The sequence below is a fragment of the Nesoenas mayeri genome (genome assembly GCF_963082525.1).
Source record: "Nesoenas mayeri genome assembly, chromosome: 30".
Classification (NCBI taxonomy): domain Eukaryota; kingdom Metazoa; phylum Chordata; class Aves; order Columbiformes; family Columbidae; genus Nesoenas; species Nesoenas mayeri.
Window position 1 is genome coordinate 974,640 of NC_137564.1, and position 19,540 is coordinate 994,179.

Genomic DNA, 19,540 nt, shown 5'->3' on the forward strand with positions numbered 1-19,540 from the left:
GCACATCTGCGGTGTCCTTTGCACACCTGCAGCATCCTTTGCACACCCGCAGCATCCTTTGCACACCCGTAGCATCCTTTGCACATCTGCAGTGTCCTTTTCATGCCCGCAGCATCCTTTGCACACTTGTGGTGCCCTTTGCACGCCCGCAGCACCCCTTGCACCCTCGCGCTCCGCGCTGGCGCCAGCGGGGCTGTGTGACCCAGCACCGAGCGATGCTCAGAGCCCAAATCCGCATCCCCATCCCTTCCCGCTCCGACACTTTCCTCGTCCCACAAAGGAGGCCAAACGAGTTCACCCCATCCTGGCTGGTTTTTCCAAGATTTTCCTTTATTAATTTATACAAAAATGGTTGCAAGTGACGCAAGCTGCTAACAACCCGCCACCATCCCAGCCCCCAGCGCGGCCGCTAGCCAAGGGCCAGCACCCCTGGAGAGGGGCAGGCAGGGGAGCACCGTGCACCGCGGTACAGCACCCCAAAACCTGGGTGTGCACAGGGCACCGCGGTCCCCGCGCTGGTGGAAGAGCAGAGAAGATGCTCAGGCCACGAACAGCAACATCGGGCTTCCCAAGTCCTGGGAGCCCCTGAAGGTGCTCGGAGTGGCGGAAAAGGGGCTCCCATGGGTGGCACGGGGACAGGGGGACAAACCCTTTCGGGGAAAGGAGCCAAGTCTCTCTTTGCTGTGATGCTGTGGGGCTGGGGGACCTGCAACCGGAGGGGTTTTGGGGACAAGCCGGGGGGAAAGGCTCTGGAGCAAAGGACGGAGAAAGGCGACCCCAGAGCCGGGGCCAGGAGCCCCATTGCCACCTCCCTCCCGCCGCGGCAACGGGCCAGGGCTGGCGATGGAAGGGAGTCCTGCCGACGGGAAGGAGAGGCAAGAGAGGGCAGGGATGGAGCGGAGAGGGGGGTCCCTCCGCCCCGGCTGGGGACGTGGGGACGTGGGGACGTGGGGACGTGAGGACGTGAGTCCGCGACGCTGCGTTTTCCCATCCGCATCCCAGGGGGACCAGCAGCCTCTCGCGGTTCTCGGTGCAGAGCCTGAGCCCTCGGGTGCCTTCCCATCCCCCGCCACCCTCTACTTCCTCCGGCAGCCCTTGGCCGCGTCCCCCATCATGTCCCAGTACTCTCCGAACTCCAGCTTGGCTTCATTAGGGTCTCCCATGCACTCAATCTTCTCTTCGAGGGGTCCGACGCACTGCGGCAGGGGTGGAAAACACATCAGGGTGATGGGGCCGCGGGGTCCCGCGGGCACCCCGTGCTCCCCCCAGCACCCCCGGGCTCTGCCCTCACCTTCCCCAGATGGGGCAGCTTCTGCGACACCAGCTCCTGCATCTCGTTGGGCGTCAGATACTCCTTCTGCCCCTTCACCGCGTAGCAATGGAACTGGTTGATGACGGTCTCGATGGCCCGCTCCACGTCGGTGAGCTCCTGGCAGTCCTGTGCGGGGGGGAGAGAGTGAGCTGGACACCCCCCCGGATAAACAGGACACCCCCCAATATGGATGGGACACCCCTGGATGGACGGGACATCCCCCGAGAGGATGGGACACCCCAGATATGCCAGAGCTCTCTGCAGATGTTCGACCCCTCCACCACAATGCAATAAACCTTATCAACGTGATACCCGCACAGAGAGACGTAAGACCCCCTTATACAGATGTGAGACCTCAACATGCAGATGTGAGGCCCCTCTCCTTCCCCCCCATACAGATGTGAGGGCCCCCCATACAGATGTGACACCACCGTACAGATGGGATCCCCATAAAGGTGCAAGACCATCCCATACAGATGTTAAACCACTCTGTAAGGGTATGAGACCGCCCTATACAGATGTGAGGCACCGCCATACAGATGTTGCTCCCTCCACACCGCTGCCATACCCCGACGTGACACAGACATGTCACCCCTCGTCCCTGCTTGCCCGGACCTCTCCCTGCCCGGGGCCAGCGCGGCTCAGCCGCCCCGGCGTCTCCGGGCGCTACACCCATGGCGCGCGGGGGCCGCGCGGCCGTCCGGACTGGTTCTTCCTCTCCTTTGCACAAGCGGCGGATGCCGGCGTGAGTCAGTGCCGGGGACACCCCGCGCACCCACCGCGGTGAGGCTTGGCAGCACCAAACCCCCTTTCCCTCCCCATCAGGGCTGCAGACCCCTTCTCCTACATGCTGGGGGGCAGACCCCCATCTTGACCCACACGCCCAACTCCTTGGCCACTCGTGCTAATCAGCCGAAGCTGCATTTGAAGGGAAACGACGGTGATTCATTCGGCAGCTGCGGTTTCCCCCTCGAAACAGCAGTAAACCACATCAGGCGGTGCGCATTGGCAATCTCCAGAGCCTCAGCCCGCCGCCCCGGCTCAGCCGGATCCTCCGCAGGTGCAAAGGGGCGCGGGGTGGACACCCCCTGGTTGAAAGCCGAGGAGAACAGGACGCGTTCTGCCATCGGGCATCCTTGGAGGAGCTGCGAGGAGCCAGCGCAGCTCCCAAAGGTAACTCCATGGGAGCTGGAGAAGGCTGCCCGGTTCCTCGAGCTTTCAAGCGGCTCCAAGTCCCCCTGCTCAGCGCCGGGGCAGCGTCGCCGAACCCCAAAACATCCCCCTCGTGTCCTCCGCTGGCTCCGGGATGGGGCTGGCGCTGGCCCCACTGTGCTGCCCTGAGTCACCGCGAGCCCGGGGCTGCGCTCCGAGCGACGGGGCCGCGCGGGGTCACCCTGTACCCCACACCCCCCCGGTGCCGCGGCGTCGCTCGCGGACCTTGTGCTTCTTGCGGCAGTTGCACTGGCCCATGCTGCTCCTCGCGGGGCTGTGGCTCCTCGGCGGCGGTGCCGGCGGTGGGGTTGTCCTGTCCAACGGGGTCCTGGGGAGCTGGTGGTGGGAGAAAGCCAAGCTCAGCTCTCGGCGCGGGGAGCTTTCCCTCCTTGGGTGCCGGGGCTGAGCGCGGGGCGAGGAAGAAGCGCCGGGATGCGGTGAGCTGCCAGGACACGTCCCTGCCCCGGCGGCGAGTCGTGGCACAGCCAAAGCGTGGGAGCGGTGGGGGTGTGGAGGGGCGGCAGGACCCCCGGGGCACGGACCCCCATCCCGTGGAGGTGGATGGGCCACTTACCTGCTCCACGGGCTCTCCTGGGTGTGCACAGGCTGCGGCGCGCCGGGGTTTTATACGGCGGGGAGGTGTGAGTGGGAGCTCCCTGCGCTCCCAGCTGCGGTGTGGTGCAAGGCGTCTCATTTTGGAGCCTGGCCCGGAGCCAGCGTGGGGCTGGGAAACGCCTCCTTCCCGGCCACACTGATGGCTGCTCATCCATCCATCCATCCATCCATCCACCCATCCATCCATCCATCCCGGCAGCGCGGCGTGGGCACAGCGCGCCGGGCACCGGGCGGCTCCAGGAGGGGTCACCCCATGCTGGGGATGTCACCATTTGCCAACAACACCGGGATATGGGTTCTTGGGTAGCCAGGGATGTGCTGTGCCAACAGACCCGTCACCCCATGCCACCCAAGACCCCAGGGAGGCTTGGCCATTGATACTGTGGAGGTGGTGGCCACAGTGGCCACCGTGGCATCGCTGCCGGAGATGCTCCGCAGCCCCACCCCGGTCACAGCCACATCTCTGCCACCCCACAGCCCAGCAGGAAGGTGTTTGTGGGTGCAGGGTGGCACCGGGGCCATTTGGGAATGGCCCCATCCGTCACCGGTTCCCCACAGCGGCCACCCCGACGCCGAGCGAGCCCCGACCCACCGGGCCGGTCCCTGGGCACGACGTGGCCACGGGCAGCTGCAGGCAGGGGGGAGAGGGGCTGCCCAAACCAGGAGCCACCCGGCTAAGAACAGCAGCGATGTTCATGCTTGGGAAAACCTCTTTTATTAGCTCCGCGTCGGCCGAGTCCCCCAGCGCCGCGTCACTTCTTCCCCGCTTGCTCCCTCCGCATGGCCTTGGCCAGCTCGCCAATGAGCCGCCAATACTCGCCGAATTTCAGCTCCTCGTCGTTGTTCACATCCAGCTCGCTCATCTTCTCCTCCAGGGACACATCCTGCGGGGCCAGCACCGGGGGGCTCAGCCGCAGTGAGCAGGACGGGTGAGCGGGCGCTGCCACTCGCTCTCGTTTGCCAACCCCAGGGTACCGGAGGCAGCCCCCCCATAGCTTTGGGGGCTCACGGGACCGTCCCATCCACCCCGCGCACGCTGCCCCTGGTCTCACCTTCATCAGGTTGGGCAGCTGGAGCTGGACGAGCTCCCTGAACTCGTTGGCCGTCAGCGTGCCCTTCTTGCCCTCCTTCCCCGCGTGGCTGAAGAAGACGGTGACGATGGTCTGGATGGCCGTTTCCAGCTCGCTCAGCTCGCCGGTGGCCATGGCGCCGGGCCGCGGGGCTGCAGGGAGAGGAGCCCAGAGGGGTGGCAGGCAGAGGGGGGTCCCGCGGAGGCGACGTCGGGGTGTTTGGGGAGAAGGGCACCCTGTCCCCTTCGCCAGCCTCGAGTCTGCACGGTCTCAGCTCCGCGGGGCTGAGCAGGGTCCTGGGGCTGCATCAGCCAGACCCGCCGCATTGGTGCAGGGAGGGGGGGGGCAGAGCCGTTTGGTGACGCCGCTGCCATCGGGCAGGAGCGCCACAGAAGCAGGACAAGGGGGCATCGGGAAAGGGACGGGCACACCGCGGGGTCCCCTGTGCCGGTGTCCTCCTGCGAGCACGGGAAACATGGTGGCTGGGGAGGGGCCGGTGCCGCAGGCAGCGATTCGCTACTTACCCCCCGGCCTGCGGGCAGCGCCGCGGGCAGCGCCGCGGGCAGAGCTGCGGGCAGAGCCACAGGCAGAGCCACAGGCAGAGCCACGCAGGGCGCAGCCCCCCGGCCGGTTTTATACCCCGCGCCGCAGGAGGGGAGAACGCGGCGCTTTGTCCCCCCGCACCGCGGTGTTGGGTTTCCTGTTGCAGCCGGACGGACGCACAGACGCCGCCCGAGCGCGGAACCGTCCTCCTCTCCTCCCGCCCCGCACGGGCAGCGGCCCAAGCGCGGCGCTCGGCCCCACGGGCGCCAACCTGCCCCGGCCTCAGCACCACCGGCTGCGCGCTGGGGGTGGGAGCAGGATGGGACCACAGGAGCATCTCATGGGGCTCCAGCACCACCAGGACCGTTCTGGGGGTGCGGGGCAGGTCTCACCCCCAAACACATCCCCATGGGGACGGGGACGTGGTCGCAATGTGGCTCATGCCAAGCCCGCGATCCAGCGGCGCTGAGGACCCGGGGCTGGGCTCGACCCGCACCGAGTGAGAGTTGTGAGTCAGCCGCCCACTGACATCATCCCTATTAATAGTGGGCTTTGTAAAAATTAATTAATCCAAATTAATTAGGGGGTTGGAACTGCTGGAGTGTTCCCCTTTAATCACTGTGTATTTATAACATGGCAGCCCTGGAGGTTTCCACCTGGCAGACGGAGCAGCTCCGCACCGCGGCACCGCCGTTCCCACGGGGTCCTGCGCCGCGGCACCGCGTCCTGGCCCCACGCAAACCCCGCACAGCGCCCACGGCACAGCCCCGCGGCCACACCGGGGGAAACCACGCAGGATAGGGGTGACACTGGGGACGTGGAGCGTGGCTGGGACGTCACCGATCACCAGCCGCCCCCGTTCCCCGCCGGGGTGCAGGTTCACCGGGGTGTCCCCACGCACCGCGGGGCCGTTGTCCCGGCGTCTCTGCAATCCATGGCGAGCAGCACACACAAGAGGGGTCTCAGGGATCCCCCACAGTGGTGGTGTTTTGGGGACCCGGAGCAGGGAGGTCCCAGCGCAATGTCACCGTCACCAGCGCGGTTTCTGCTGGTGACACACTCAGGTGGCCCCTCCATGGGGACGGGAGGCTCCGGTTGTCACCGGGCAGCCCGGTCCCCACCCCGCCGCCGCCACACCAGCTCACGGGGCAGGAATTGGCTTCCTGCAGCCCCGTCCGGCCCGGCCCCCTGCCCGGGGTGACGGGGGGACGGGGACGGGACTTCCGGGGAGCCCCACACGTCAGGGGACTGAGATGGGCTCTTGGGAAAGCGCTGGGGTGAGTCAGGCTCGGCGGGGACAGGGACAGGTTTGGGGTGACTCACCGACCCCGAGAGCCAGGCGGGCCTGTGACTCGCCGCCCCTGGAATTCGGGGTGTCGGGACGGCAGGGTGAGGAGGCAGCAGGTGCTGCAGCGGCCCCGCGACAGGATGCGGCCAAATCACAGGTGGCGGGAGAAACGGCACCTCCCGCCCGGGGCCGTCGCCGCGGGCAGGGAGAGGTGACCCCGCGCACACCGGCGCTACCGGAGCGGGCACACATGGCGCGTCCCCGTGTATCCAAAGGGAGTGGAACCCGCTGTGCGTCCCGGTCCCATTGTCCCCAATGTGGGATGGTCACACCAGCCCCCTCCATCCATCGGTGCGGGGCGCACTGATCTGGGGCTGTGCCACCGGGTGCCACCGCGATGTCCCCAACCCCGGCACAGGCAGCTCCCCTCTGCAAACCCCATGGAAAAGCCTCTTCCCCGCTCCGGCGATGGGACAGAGAGACAAGATCAGCCCAGCCCCGGCACCAGCAACTGGAGCGACTGGTTTAGCTGGGTCCAAGTGGAGCACCGGGAGTCGCCGCGGCTGAAACCTGTTCCAAGATGTGTGTAAACCTCCTGGCATGTCCCTCGCTGCTCCCGGTTTGGTAAGAGCTTGTCCTGGGGATCCACCAGCACGGACACGCCGGGCCTGCTCCGGCGCCGCTCGGGGGCACCGACCCCTCCGGCACCCCCGGGCGGTGGGGTGCATGGTGCACGGCGCCGGCTGCGCCACCGCTGAGCGGGGGCCGATGGCTCCATGTCCCCTGTCCCCAGGGTCAGGATGGATCCGGCTCTCCTGGAGCCTCCAGCCCCGCTCGCTGCCCCGCACTGGAAACGGGAGCGTGGCCCCTGAGAAGCAGCTCCTGAGCCCCCATCCAGGATCCCCAAATCCTTCTGGGGCTCCCAAATCCATCTGGGGCCCCCATATCCATCTGAGATGCCCAAATCCATCTGGGACCCCCATATCCATCTGGAAACCCCATATCCATCTGGGAACCCCCATCCATCTGGGAACCCCAAATCCATCTGGGAACCCCAAATCCATATGGGACCCCCAAATCCATCTGGGATCCCACATCCATCTGGGAACCCCCATCCTTCTGGGAACCCCAAATCCATATTGGACTCCCATATCCACCTGGGAACCCCCATCCACCTAGGACCCCCATATCCATCTGAGACCCTCACATCCATCTGAGACCCCCATATCCATCTGGGAACCCCTATCCATCTGAGACCCCCAAATCCATCTGGAACCCCCATATCCATCTGGGAACCCCATCCTTCTGGGACTCCCATATCCATATGGGACCCCCAAATCCATCTGGGATCCCCCATCCATCTGGGACCCCCATATCCATCTGTGACCCCCACATCCACCCCAGACCCCACCTCCATGCCAGACCCCACTTTGCTGCCGCCCCATGTGCAGAACAGGTTGGATCCCCAAGACCCTGCATGTCACCCCAAACCCTCCAGCCCCCCTGTACTGTCCCCCTAGTGCAGGGTGGTGACAGTGGGGTGGCCACAATGGGGCAGGGGGTGATTTTGGGGTCCTGGAGGGGGGTGCCATGCAGCCACAGCGTTTCCCAACCGCAGGGCCAGGAAGTGCGGGAGATGGAAACGGAGGGAGCGGGATATAATTAGCCCCAAATTAGGACTGGAATCCGGGATAAAGGGCCTGGCACCACCCGGCTCTTGCGAAAAACCACACGGCCGCGCCGGCAGCTCCCGGCAGCCCCCCTGTGGGGGGTCCCAAAAACACGGGGGGGTGATGGTGACCGCCTGAGTTTGGGGGCTCAGCGCCGGGATGCGGGTGCTGAGGGGGCTGTAAGCAGAGCCGCGGCGGGGCCGGGATTATCGGCATCAGCCATACCAGCTCGGGAATCTGGTTTCTTGGCCGCGCCGTTGCTGGAGCAACGTCCGGGCTGGGATTGTGGGGCTCTTTGAATTCAACAAGAGGCCTCTGTGTGTGCGGGGAGCCGGCGGCCCCGGGGGGTCACCCGATAGCCCCCGCCGGCTCCCCCCGGCCCCGCTTGGCTCCCGTTGCGAGGCCCAGGACACCGGACACCCGCGGGGAGGAGGGCCGGGGGGGTCCGGCACCGTGGCGCTGACAGATGGGGGACGTCGGCGGGTGACGCCGCGGGGTCAGCCCCCGGGCGCCGCGGTGCCACCGGGGCCGCCAGCAGTGCGGGATGTTGGGAGCTGGGGTGGCCCCAGCGAGGGACCCCACGGCTGCCCCACACATCCCCCGCCCCACCGCGGGGCCGTGGTGCTGGCAACACACAAGCCCCCCGCAACGTGACTCGGGACATCGCGCCCACCCGCGCCCTGCCCCACGCCGCCCCATAGGCACCGGTGTGGCTGGAGACGCTCCCCTGCGTCACGTCGGTGCGGAGCGAGTGGGCGCCGGGGGTCCGGGCTCCCCGTGCCGCGGCCCCCGCGAAGGCGGCACAGCGGTGCCAGCCAGGCTGCCCAGCCCCGGTATCGGATCCTCCCGGAGGGAGGGGGCCTGGAGCTTATTTAACATCCCGGCCGCCCCAGCCCGGCGCAGTCGGCGCGGCGGGGAGCTCAGGTGAGCGCCGGTGCCAGCTGGGGCGCAGCCCCCCCTCCAAGGGGGGCTGGTGGCCGGGAACCCCCTCCCACAGCCCCGCCAAGGGCTGGGGGTGGAGGTCGCGGCGTGGGACCCCCCCGGCAGGGGACGGGGCGGGGGGGCGGCTGTGGTGTGGGGCTGTCCCCCCATAACACGGCATGTGCCTCCCCGCAGCCAGAGCGATGGCGTCGCAGCTGGAAGGGGCCATGGAGACGCTCATCAACGTGTTCCACCACTACTCGGGCAAAGAGGGGGACAAGTACAAGCTGAGCAAGAAGGAGCTGAAGGAGCTGCTGCAGAGCGAGCTGGGCTGCTTCCTGGAGGTAGGGGCTGCATGTGCGGGGAGCAGGGGGTCCCCTTTGCTTCCTGGGGTCCCCTTTCCCTCCGCGGTGTCCCCCTTTCCCTCTGTCCCAGCGCATTGCTGAGCCCCGGGGCCTCACCCTGTGCGCCCCCCACGACAGACCCAGAAGGACACGGGCGCCGTGGAGAAGATCATGCAGGACCTGGATGAGAATGGCGACGGGGAGGTGGATTTCCAGGAGTACGTGGTCCTGGTGGCCGCCCTCACCGTGGCCTGCAACACCTTCTTCTGGGAGAACGCCTGAGCCACCCACCGCGGCGTCCCCGAAACACAGAGATCCCCCCGACGTCCCAGCTCCCTCCCAGCTCCCCAGCACTCCCGGGGATCCCACGGGGATCCGGCTCCACAATAAAGGCCCCCACCCAGCTAGCGGCACGTTGTCAGTTTGTTTCACGTGGGGGTTTTTGCTTTGTCCCCTCGGGGACACTGGGGAGCCTTCCCTGTCCCAAGCCACGAGGTCACGGCGAGAAGTCACCCAGGGTCACCCCAAGTGCCTGGAGACATCCCCGGCTCCAGGCTGTGCTGGCTCCTCCATCCCTGTGCCCCACCCCGCCCCACAGCGGGAATCTGCATCTGGAATAGAGTCCAAGCTAAGCAGGGTCGGGCCCGGTCAGTGCTTGGATGGGAGACTGTACAGATACACAGCCATAGCACCCTGAGAACACCTGATCTGGGAAGCTAAGCAGGGTCGGGCCTGGTCAGTGCTTGGATGGGAGACCAGCTGGGTCCAGAGAGGTTCTCCTGCCCCTCTGCTCTGCCCTGGGGAGACCACACCTGGAATCTTGTGTCCAGCTGTGGCCCCTCAGCTCCAGCAGGACAGGGAACTGCTGCAGAGAGTCCAGCGCAGCCACCAAGATGCTGCAGGGAGTGCAGCATCTCCCGTGTGAGGAAAGGCTGAGGGAGCTGGGGCTCTGGAGCTGGACAAGAGGAGCCTGAGGGGGGACTCATTGCTGGGGATCAAGATGGAAACGGGCAGTGTCAGGAGGATGGAGCCAGGCTCTGCTGGTGACAACCAGGGACAGGACAAGGGGCAATGGGTGCAAACTGCAACACAGGAGGTTCCGCTGGCAGCTGAGAAGCAACTTGTTGGGGTGAGGGTGGCAGAGCCTGGCCCAGGCTGCCCAGGGAGGGTGTGGAGTCTCCTTCTGTGCAGACATTCCAACCCGCCTGGACACCTTCCTGTGTAACCTCAGCTGGCTGTTCCTGCTCTGGGGGGGTTGCACTGGATGAGCTTTCCAGGGCCCTTCAACCCCTCACATTCTGTCATGGGGTGCAACATGGGGACATGAGGGTCTAGGGGTGCAGCCGCAGGCCGGGACTCGTCGCTCGCCCGTCCCTCCGGAGGGACCGCGCCCCGTGGGGCTGGAGGAACCGGTTCCGATCTCCGCGCCCAGTGGGACACCCGCCAGCAGCCCCCGCACTGCGCCTGGCCCGGTCCCGCTCAGGGCCACCAGCGCCATCGTCTGCTGGGGCTGCACCAGGCTCCCCGCACGGAACCTCGAGGTCGGGACCAGTCCCGCCCCAGTGGCACCGCAGACCCATGAGGTCTCCTCAGGCCTTCGACAACTCGGGGCTCAGGCGCCCGCTCCTCATAGCGGGAGCACCCGGGGATCGAACCACCGACCACCCCTGCATGAGCCCCCTGCCCACGGCCTGGCCCCGCCCACCCGACCAATGGCCGAAGGGGCGGTGCCTGCGTCAGGGCTGCCCCGCCCAATAGCAGTGGGTGGGTGGTGACGCGCGGGACTCTGCGCCTGCGCCCTGAGCGCCGCCGCCGCCATTTTGGGCCGGCTCGGTGCTGGGAGGAGGAAGGTGCCGTGGCCGCCGCCGCCGCCATTTTGTCGCGGGAGGTTGAGAGCGGCGGGAGCGGGCGGAGGGCGCCGGAGTCAGCCCCACACCCCGCGCCACCCGCCGGCTCAGCCCCACCGGAGACCTGGCGACCGTCTGCTTCGGTGAGAGCGGGAGGGCTGTGAGGGGACGGAGCGCTGGGGGAGCTGGGAGGGAGCCCGCGGGGGAGCCCCCCGGGCTCTCTCGGGTCCCCCTGTGGCGATCTCGGATCTTGGGTCCCCCCCGGGTGGTTTGGGGTCCCCCCCGGGTGGTTTGGGGTCCCCCCGGTTCCTCCTCGGGCGGTCTGGGGTCCCCCCGGGCGGTCTCGGCCGCTCTCGGGTCCCCTCAGGCGGTCGCGGGTCCGTCGGTGCCGTTGCGGGCTGCGGTTAAATCCTTAAATAAGGATTAAATTTGACGATAATTAAACAAAAAAAAAGCGCAATCGAGCCGCATAGTTTGAGCTCTGCACGTTTCGGTGGGATTCGTCACGGCTTGAGCCCGGAGTCGGGAACAGCTGCGTTTAAATTAAGTCCCTTTCCTGCTCTGCTGCGGCATGTGGTGAGAACTGCCATCATAAGCTGCTAAAAACGACAAAGTTATTCCATCCTCGATCTCCATCCAAGCGGTTGCCATCGTAATGTCGTATGGGAGGATGGGGCTTGAGTATTTATAAAGTATACGGGACTTCTGTAGAGTAATATTGGAATTTTATTGCCAAATATGTGATATACATAAAAAAAGGGTGCTGTGGCGGTGTCAGCTGGTGCTGGGCTGAACCTTTGGGTGCCATTTGAACTGCGGATGGGCTGGATTTTTGCAGCATTACTCCTGCCAGCGGTCAGATTTTCCCATTCTAAAAAGGACGACTGCTTGGTAAGATGAGTTAGCAAAAGCTGCTCGTTTATTCAACCTGCTGCATCATGGAAAACTCGGTAAAAATGCATTAATGGCACACCAGTAACTCGATTCTAGCACCGCGGGGTTTTGTGTGTTCGAGCAAGCGCAGGATCTCGGTGCTGGTTGTTAAACCTGGTTCTTGTGTGTTTTGCAGATTCTCTCGATCTGAAGATGGCTGCACAATCAGCACCGAAGGTTGTGCTAAAGAGCACCACCAAGATGTCTCTGAACGAGCGGTGAGGAAGCCAACAGCAGCTTCAGCCCATAAGAAATACTTTTTTACTTAATTATTGCTGTCTGGTGTCCAAAAAACCAACGTGGTTTCTGCCCTCTTTTAACCTCACTAAAACAATCAGATGCCTACGCACCTCTGTCTTAAACAGCACCAAATGTGGTACGCAAGGTTAAAAGGGCGAGCGTTGCGGAGGGATTTAGCCGTAGCGCTTAATATTAAACTATCCGACACGTAAATATGGTGGGATGTGGTAGAACAAAAGAGAGAATCCTCGCACCCTCCCTGTTTTTCTTCCACATGTTTTTTACATTTATCTGGCCGCGGCTGCGGCGCGGTAGCATGTTACCCCCGCTGCGGCGGGCTTGCTGCGTTGTCCGAGGCGGCCGCGCCGCGTCCGGCCTGTAAGAGGCACGCAGCAGGTCGTTAAACCAGCCCGAAGGCCCTTTAACACCGTTTTGGGCCTTGTAAGAGGCAAACGCTTCGCTTCATCTCCATCTCTCTCTTTTTCCTCGATGCTGATTTGCTTTGCTTCCTTCTGTCGAGCGTTGTGTTGGTTTCTTTCCGTGCCATCGAGCTTCGGTGACGAGTAACGGCGACGCCGCGGTTGTGTTTGGCTTTCTTACTAATCGCTCTTGGATTAATTGCGGTGTCGTCGAGCCAGGGAGAAACGGAACCGTTTTTTTGCGCTGTAGATCTCAATGTGGCCTGAAACGCTGCTCAGCCCTCGTTTGCTCAGCTCAGGGGACACTTGCTGGCCCGTTTCATTTCGGTCAGTCCATATTCCTCATCTCTAAGTGTTTTCTTTTGCAGTTTTGGGTTGCTGCTAAGGAGCTTTACCATCTCGCTCCGTGTTCCACCCCTATTAAACACAGGTGTTTATGCCCCAAATAAATTGCCGAGTGAGCCGTTTCTATGCAAAAGAACGCTCAGGTGGTGGCATTTCTTCCCGCTCTCTTATATCTTTTTGAAATCATTGAGTTTTTAAACCGTTTTCTCAGATCTTTGAGGGTTTCGCAGTCAGATTTCAGTTTGCTTCTCTGTTTCCGTGATGTCCTCTCTCATCTACCACGACCATCTCTGCTTCCTGCTTGTTTCCATTCCTTCTGCCGTCTCTAAAATCAGTAACCTAAAGCTCTATCACTTCTCAATTAATACACAACGTCATTCCTGAGTTTCCAGTCCTTGCACACTCGTGGAAAACACGCAGCACGTCATCACGCATGACGTGACCTAAGTACCGCTCTTTTCGTAAGGTTCGTGGGATCTGGAGATCCGATCTTGAGAACCGTGAAATGCCAATACATGTATGTAATAAAGCTTTCTTTAAACACCCATTTTATTCGACCTTGAAGCTTTACTAACATGCTGAAGAACAAACAGCCGATGCCAGTGAATATTCGGGCTACCATGCAGCAGCAGCAGCAACTGGCCAGTGCCAGAAACAGAAGACTGGCCCAGCAGATGGAGAACAGACCTTCTGTCCAGGCCGCTTTGAAGCTCAAACAGGTGAGAGAAAACCTATCCCTGGCAGCTGGATTTTCACGATATTGTTGGTTTCGAGAAACGCTCTTCAAAATAATCCCATTTTCACTTTGGATAAGTAACACTTAACTCACTGGTTGATATTCTTGAGGTGTGGTGCCTTTTTTTGTTGGTTTGGGGTTTTTTTTGTGTGCTGGCTGTTCATATCTCCTCTCTATTTTTTCAGAGACATGTTCTCATTCTGGGTTTCTGGATCTGCTGAGCGCTTCACCTCGTTATTTAGCTGCAGGTCGTTTCCAACCCTTGCTGTCCAGGCCAAGCTGGTTGCTCCCAGCTCCCCATCTCTTGCTTAATAGCGCTGCGAGGGATTTTCTGATGGCAAATGCTAGAATGCAGGATTTAAGGAACAGCGTTGCATTCTCCTTCCATTAAAGCACTATCATTTTCCCTTTCAGCGATGAGAGCTACAAATCACAGCGCGTTCCTCAAATCGCCTTCCGCCTAAGCAAACAGCCGAGCCGCTGATCCATTTTAAAGCTCGTGTTTAAGTGGGAAGGCTGGTAAGACGAGCTTAAAATGGACGCGTGGGGCAGAAATGGAAACGCGTGGGGCAGCGTGGTGAATTCACACAGCACGACTTGGCTACAGCTGTAGTTAAATATAATTCCCTACGTTCCCTGGAAATGTTTTGTAGCCAAGCTGCTGCACCACATAGTTGAAATGCTTAAACCTGCCGCACACGCTGATATTCAGGACTCCACTAAAGAGGAATGCAGCTGGGTTTGAAGATCTCTTGAGACGTCTGTTGTAACAACAGACTGTGGTGCCAGTTGGGCTTGTAAACAAGAGCTCTGGAAATCGTCTGAATGATTTTCTGCTTTAAAAAGAACAAGGTTTGAAAAGGATTTCATAGGTAGTATGTGAAGCTGGATTGAGAACATGAAGTCTCTGCTAGATCGAGGTGCTGCGGGGGAACGGGGAACAAATAGCTGTTTGGCTTTGATTTTTATGTTGGGTGTAGGTTTGTTTCTGTGTCTTCTGGGATGAAACCCTGGAAGGGAAGGGGAAATTTCCCTTGGGTGGCTGTGGACGTTGTTGTGGCGTTTGGATTTTCACGCTGGTTTACGCAGCAGCCGGAGCGGAGGGCCGAGCACTTTTAGGCTGTTTGAATGCAAAGTCCAGCAGCTTATCTTTAAACTCATGGTAAGTGCCATAAAGAATTGGATGTGGAACATCCACCCGCTTTCTCATTCCCGTCTCCCAGCGAGGATGGGCTGAGAGAGGCAGATGTTTTAGACCATGAATCATTGTCTAAACTCTGAGGCTTTTAATTTAAAACCTGCAGCTACAGATGAGACGGGTTTTAGAGGAACCAGCTCAACTGTCCGCAGGCTTGGGTCAAGTAGACCTGGGAGTTTGACAAGCAATAAATAGAAGCAACTCCGTTGAAAATACAGCTTTTAAGGCCGCTCACATCACCTCTTTAACTCCTCGTAGGGTTCAGTAGCGCCTACAGAAGAACAAAAACAAAAAGAACAAAAAGGTCGCTATTCTGCTGTGAATTCCTTCAGTCTAGTTTTTGTGATACAGATGGAAAAGTTGATGCTTTTTCAAGCTGTTGCCTTTGTGTGGATGTTTCACCGCGATGGGGTGGTAGCAATAGGGCCACTGGGAATGATGTTGTGACATGTGGCTGCGCGGATGTCGCTTGTTCTGCAGAGGTGAACTGGGCTTGTGCCACAGCAGGTGTAGCTGCTTTGAGTTGAACTGAGTAGCAGCGATAAAATTGGAGACAAATTGTTCCTTCCAAATGTGCACAGACGCTTCCAGGATGGTTGTTCTCTCTTTGACCTTCCCAGATCACCCCTCCCAAAGCAGATGTTTGTCTACCTTTGAAGTTTGATCATATATACTGCTAACTCTCTCTTATTTAAAAAATAGAGCGCGAACCACGTGTTACTTCTATGGCCAGCGCCGTTTGCGTCGCGAGTCCGAGATTGCTGCATGACTTTCTTTTTCCTTAAAAATCTATTCCAGAAGAGCTTAAAACAACGCCTCGGGAAGAGCAACATCCAGGCCCGCTTGGGCCGGCCGGCAGGAGCCCTCGCTCGCGGGGCCATGGGGGGCAGAGGACTGGCCATGGGGCAGAGAGGTTTGCCACGAGGAGCCATGCGCGGCGGCCGGGGGGCACGAGCTCTGCTGCGGGGAGGAGTCCCGCTGCGAGGTCAGTACCGCGGCCGCGCCGGGTCCCTGCTCCGTGGCGCATGTCACAGAGTGTCAGGGGTTGAAGGGCCCTGGAAAGCTCATCCAGTGCAACCCCCCGGAGCAGGAACACCCAGCTGAGGTTACACAGGAAGGTGTCCAGGCGGGTTGGAATGTCTGCACAGAAGGAGACTCCACACCCTCCCTGGGCAACCTGGGCCAGGCTCTGCCACCCTCACCCCAACAAGTTGCTTCTCATCTGCCAGCGGAACCTCCTGTGTTGCAGTTTGCACCCATTGCCCCTTGTCCTGTCCCTGGTTGTCACCAGCAGAGCCTGGCTCCATCCTCCTGACACTGCCCCTTGCCATCTTGAGCCCCAGCAATGAGTCCCCCCTCAGGCTCCTCTTGTCCAGCTCCAGAGCCCCAGCTCCCTCAGCCTTTCCTCACACGGGAGATGCTCCACTCCCTCCAGCATCTTGGTGGCTGCGCTGGACTCTCTCCAGCAGTTCCCTGTTCAGGGAACCAGAACTAGACTGGGATTCTGCAGCTGCAAACTTGTTTTATTTGACTGGAATTGCTTCTCTTGCAGGTCAGAGCCTCCTTCGGGGAGGACGAGGGATGTCCCCACGGATGGGCTTGAGAAGAGGTGGCATTAGAGGTCGTGGTGGCCCTGGAAGAGGCGGTTTAGGCCGAGGTGCCATGGGCCGCGGGGGACTTGGTGGCAGAGGTCAGTACGCGCGAGCTCCCAGGCTTTAAATAACCTTTTAATTCTTTATTTTCCTGTTCATTGTCACCCTGCAGTAAAGGGTGAGAGTTTGTCACCAAGCCTCAGATTGTGGTGACAACAGCTCCGCTTCTGGTTGAACAAATCGAGACCCTCGTGATCTCCCACTTTTATAGGGTGTATGAAGTACGTGGGATGGAATACAGGTGTTTGGTGGGAACACCAGCCAAACGCTCTCGTTGGCGCAGTGTCTGTAGGAGCCCAAGCAGATGCTTATCAGGAAGCCGCCGATCCCTTGACAGCTTTGGCTTGTGGCTTTAGCTTTATTTTTTAGCTTGACAAACACCCATCATTGTGGTGGAAACATCAGAATTTGGCGTAATTGTAGGAAAAGCTCACGGTGTTTCCAACGCTCAAAGTTCAGCCCGTCGCGGAGCCGGGTGGGATGAGAGGCCGCGGTTTTGCCAGCGGAACGTGTCACCATCGTCTTGTCTCCATCAGGTCGCGGCATGGTGGGCCGGGGACGGGGCGGCTTCGGCGGCCGCGGCAGAGGGAGAGGCCGGGGGAGAGGATCGGCACGGCCCGCCCTGACCAAGGAGCAGCTGGACAACCAGTTAGACGCTTACATGTCTAAAACGAAAGGACACCTGGACGCCGAGCTGGATGCGTACATGGCTCAGACGGACCCGGAGACAAACGACTGAGGGTCGTTCCCAAAGACTCTTCGTTGCAGTTTGTGTGTGATGTCGATGCCCATAAAGCTAAAAATCTGGAACCCCCGATTCATGGAAGGACCCGCGGGAATAGCGAGCGGCCCCGTTCTACCCAGAGACCCGACTTTAGCGTGTTCCTTTAATGTTTTGATACTATGTGTTGTATGAAGCCTTTTTTTGGATTGTTTTTTATATCTTTCCCTCCCTTGACTGCTCCAGAGGCATCTGCGGTTCCTCGCCGGCCGGTGACGCCGCGTGGCACGTGGGGACGTGCTCCTCAGCGCTGGGGGCGCCTCCTGATGTCCCTCTTGGGCTCTGTGGTTGCGTTTTGGGATCGGCCGCGTCTCCAAACGTGACCCAAGGGCTGAGTTCACGCCCGCGGTTCAGTTGAACCCATCTGAAGCAAAACCAAACCCATCCAGGGCAAAGGGGCCGGGTTTAGGCGTCGTGCTCCTTGTAGACACGCGAATCGTCGCGTTTCACCCCAAAACTTCCTCCCTGTTGGTTTGCATTCCATTCATGCTTAATGCACCATTTCCCAGATTGAAAACTCCCTTGCTTTGTTCTTTTGTTTGGTTGTTTTTAGATAGTTTTGAGTTACTTTTGCATCACGTTAGAACAGATGACGCCGGTAGTTTCTGTATCTGCGCGAAACAAGATGTTGATTTAAAGGAATGGGCAGCAGGAATGTAAGATCACAGCCGGGATGATGAAGCGTGGTAGAACTGTCTCTTTTATAACACGGGGTCCAAAATTAATCTGTTTGCCAGTCCTTTTACCTTTTGGTGTCACCAAAACCGTGTCCCCCCGTGCTCCGGGGGGGGGTTGGGAAGGGCTCCGCTCCTCCGCAAGGTTTAATTTCCACCATTCTGTGAACTGTTCCACTTCCGATGAATTTCTTGTACTTCTGGTTTGTTGTAACAAAAGAGAAATAATTATAAAAGCGATGTCAGCTTGGGAGTTTGGTTGGTTTTTACTGGGGGACTGTTGGCTGCTTTCCATCTTGATCCCCAGCAATGAGTCCCCCCTCAGGCTCCTCTTGTCCAGCTCCAGAGCCCCAGCTCCCTCAGCCTTTCCTCACACGGGAGATGCTCCACTCCCTCCAGCATCGTGGTGGCTGCTCTGGACTCTCTTCAGCAGTTCCCTGTCCTGCTGGAGCTGAGGGGCCACAACTGGACACAAGATTCCAGGTGTGGTCTCCCCAGGGCAGAGCAGAGGGGCAGAGACCCTCTCTGGACCCAGCTGGTCTCCCATCCAAGCACTGACCAGGCCCGACCCTGCTTAGCTTCCTAGATCACACAAGATGGGGCATGCTCAGGATGCTACGGCTGTATATATTTTTTATATATATATATATATATATATATATATATGTTTCTCAAATGTATCCTTATAGTATCTGAACTCAACCCTTTATTCAAGGGCAGAGCAGAGGGGCAGGAGAACCTCTCTGACCTACTGACCACCCCCTGCTAACCCACCCCAGGTCCCATTGGCTTCCTGGCCACAAGGGCCCAGTGCTGGCTCAGCCCACAGCACCCGCTGTTCCCAGCTGGTCTCCCATCCAAGTGCTGACCGGGCCCGACCCTGCTTGGCTTCCCAGATCAGACGAGATGGGGCGTTCTCAGGGTGCTATGGCTGCATATATTACATTATGTATATATATATATATATATGTTCCCCAATATATCCTGATAGTATCTGAACTAAACTCTTTTTTCAAGGGCAGAGCAGAGGGGCAAGAGAACCTTCCTGACCTACTGCCCACCCCATTCTACCCCACCCCAGGAAGCCCCGGGAGCCGCCGCTCCGCTCCGTGACAGCCCCGCTACCGCGGCGGGGGTGGAACCCGGGGCTGGCGCCGGGCGGCCGCCAGGCGCCCCGCCCGCCATGAAAGCGCGGCCGCTACTGGTTGGCGGCGCGACGGTCGTTTGTCACGGCCTCTGTGATTGGTTGCGGCGCTCCAGCGCCTCACGCGGTCCGGCTTCGCCTTTTGTTATTGAAGCAAACAAGTTGCAAAGCGGCGGCAGGAGCGGGCAGAGACGGGCAGGGACGGGCAGGGACGGGCAGGAGCGGGCAGGGACGGGCAGGGACGGGCAGGGACGGGCAGGAGCGGGCAGGGACGGGCAGGGCTACTGGCAACCGGAGGAGATGCAGCGGGAGCCGAGCCCCGAGTGAGAAGAGCCGGAGGTGAGCGCCCATCCCGGTGCACGCTGCCCCCACCCCGCGTCCCCACTCGTGTCCCCTCCCCTGCCCCCTCTCTGCCGACCCCACCTTCTGCTGCAGCATCCCCCGGCCCCTCGGGCACGGCGGAGGGGACACGGGGACCCCCGCAGCCGCTCGGGCAGCCCCTCCCGCCGGTAACCCCGAGTTCCGCTCCGTTCTTCCCAGTCCCCTCGGGACGGGGTTGGGCTGCTGCCCCACCGAGTCCCGGCAGCTGGGAGGTG

The 19,540-nt window shown here is 60.8% G+C and overlaps 4 protein-coding genes across 6 annotated transcripts; 2 read left to right on the forward strand and 2 right to left on the reverse strand.

Moving 5' to 3' along the window:
* Window positions 1-1,076: 1,076 nt before the first annotated feature.
* S100A14 (S100 calcium binding protein A14) lies at window positions 1,077-2,782 on the reverse strand (the record flags this gene model as incomplete). Its single annotated transcript, XM_080361238.1, has 3 exons — window positions 1,077-1,196; window positions 1,292-1,438; window positions 2,750-2,782. The coding sequence occupies 3 exons, from the start codon at window positions 2,780-2,782 to the stop codon at window positions 1,077-1,079; spliced, it is 300 nt and encodes a 99-aa protein (XP_080217364.1).
* Window positions 2,783-3,891: 1,109 nt separating this feature from the next.
* Window positions 3,892-4,344, reverse strand: S100A13 (S100 calcium binding protein A13; the record flags this gene model as incomplete). The annotated part of the gene is made up of 2 exons (XM_080361260.1): window positions 3,892-4,023; window positions 4,192-4,344. 2 exons carry the CDS (start codon window positions 4,342-4,344, stop codon window positions 3,892-3,894), a joined length of 285 nt encoding a protein of 94 aa, XP_080217386.1.
* Window positions 4,345-8,834: 4,490 nt separating this feature from the next.
* Window positions 8,835-9,257, forward strand: S100A1 (S100 calcium binding protein A1; the record flags this gene model as incomplete). Its single annotated transcript, XM_080361049.1, has 2 exons — window positions 8,835-8,975; window positions 9,114-9,257. 2 exons carry the CDS (start codon window positions 8,835-8,837, stop codon window positions 9,255-9,257), a joined length of 285 nt encoding a protein of 94 aa, XP_080217175.1.
* Window positions 9,258-10,787: 1,530 nt separating this feature from the next.
* Window positions 10,788-18,053, forward strand: CHTOP (chromatin target of PRMT1). 3 transcript variants are annotated; one of them, XM_080361150.1, is made up of 6 exons: window positions 10,788-10,965; window positions 11,892-11,973; window positions 13,325-13,478; window positions 15,492-15,678; window positions 16,246-16,383; window positions 16,882-18,053. In XM_080361150.1, the coding sequence occupies exons 2-6, from the start codon at window positions 11,909-11,911 to the stop codon at window positions 17,082-17,084; spliced, it is 747 nt and encodes a 248-aa protein (XP_080217276.1). In that variant the 5' UTR covers window positions 10,788-10,965; window positions 11,892-11,908; the 3' UTR covers window positions 17,085-18,053. The 3 variants fall into 3 exon arrangements, with proteins under 3 accessions (XP_080217276.1, XP_080217277.1, XP_080217278.1); XM_080361151.1 differs by having other exon boundaries at window positions 15,495-15,678; XM_080361152.1 differs by lacking the exons at window positions 15,492-15,678; window positions 16,246-16,383; window positions 16,882-18,053 and adding an exon at window positions 13,910-14,656.
* Window positions 18,054-19,540: the final 1,487 nt, after the last annotated feature.

What these genes read in the sequence shown, in the direction of transcription:
- CHTOP (XM_080361150.1), top strand. Translation starts at nt 11,909, where the DNA reads ATGGCTGCACAATCAGCACCGAAGGTTGTGCTAAAGAGCACCACCAAG. An exon ending in AAGATGTCTCTGAACGAGCG is followed by an intron (nt 11,974 to 13,324) that starts GTGAGGAAGCCA and finishes TCGACCTTGAAG; the next exon opens with CTTTACTAACATGCTGAAGA. An exon ending in CGGGGGACTTGGTGGCAGAG is followed by an intron (nt 16,384 to 16,881) that starts GTCAGTACGCGC and finishes TGTCTCCATCAG; the next exon opens with GTCGCGGCATGGTGGGCCGG.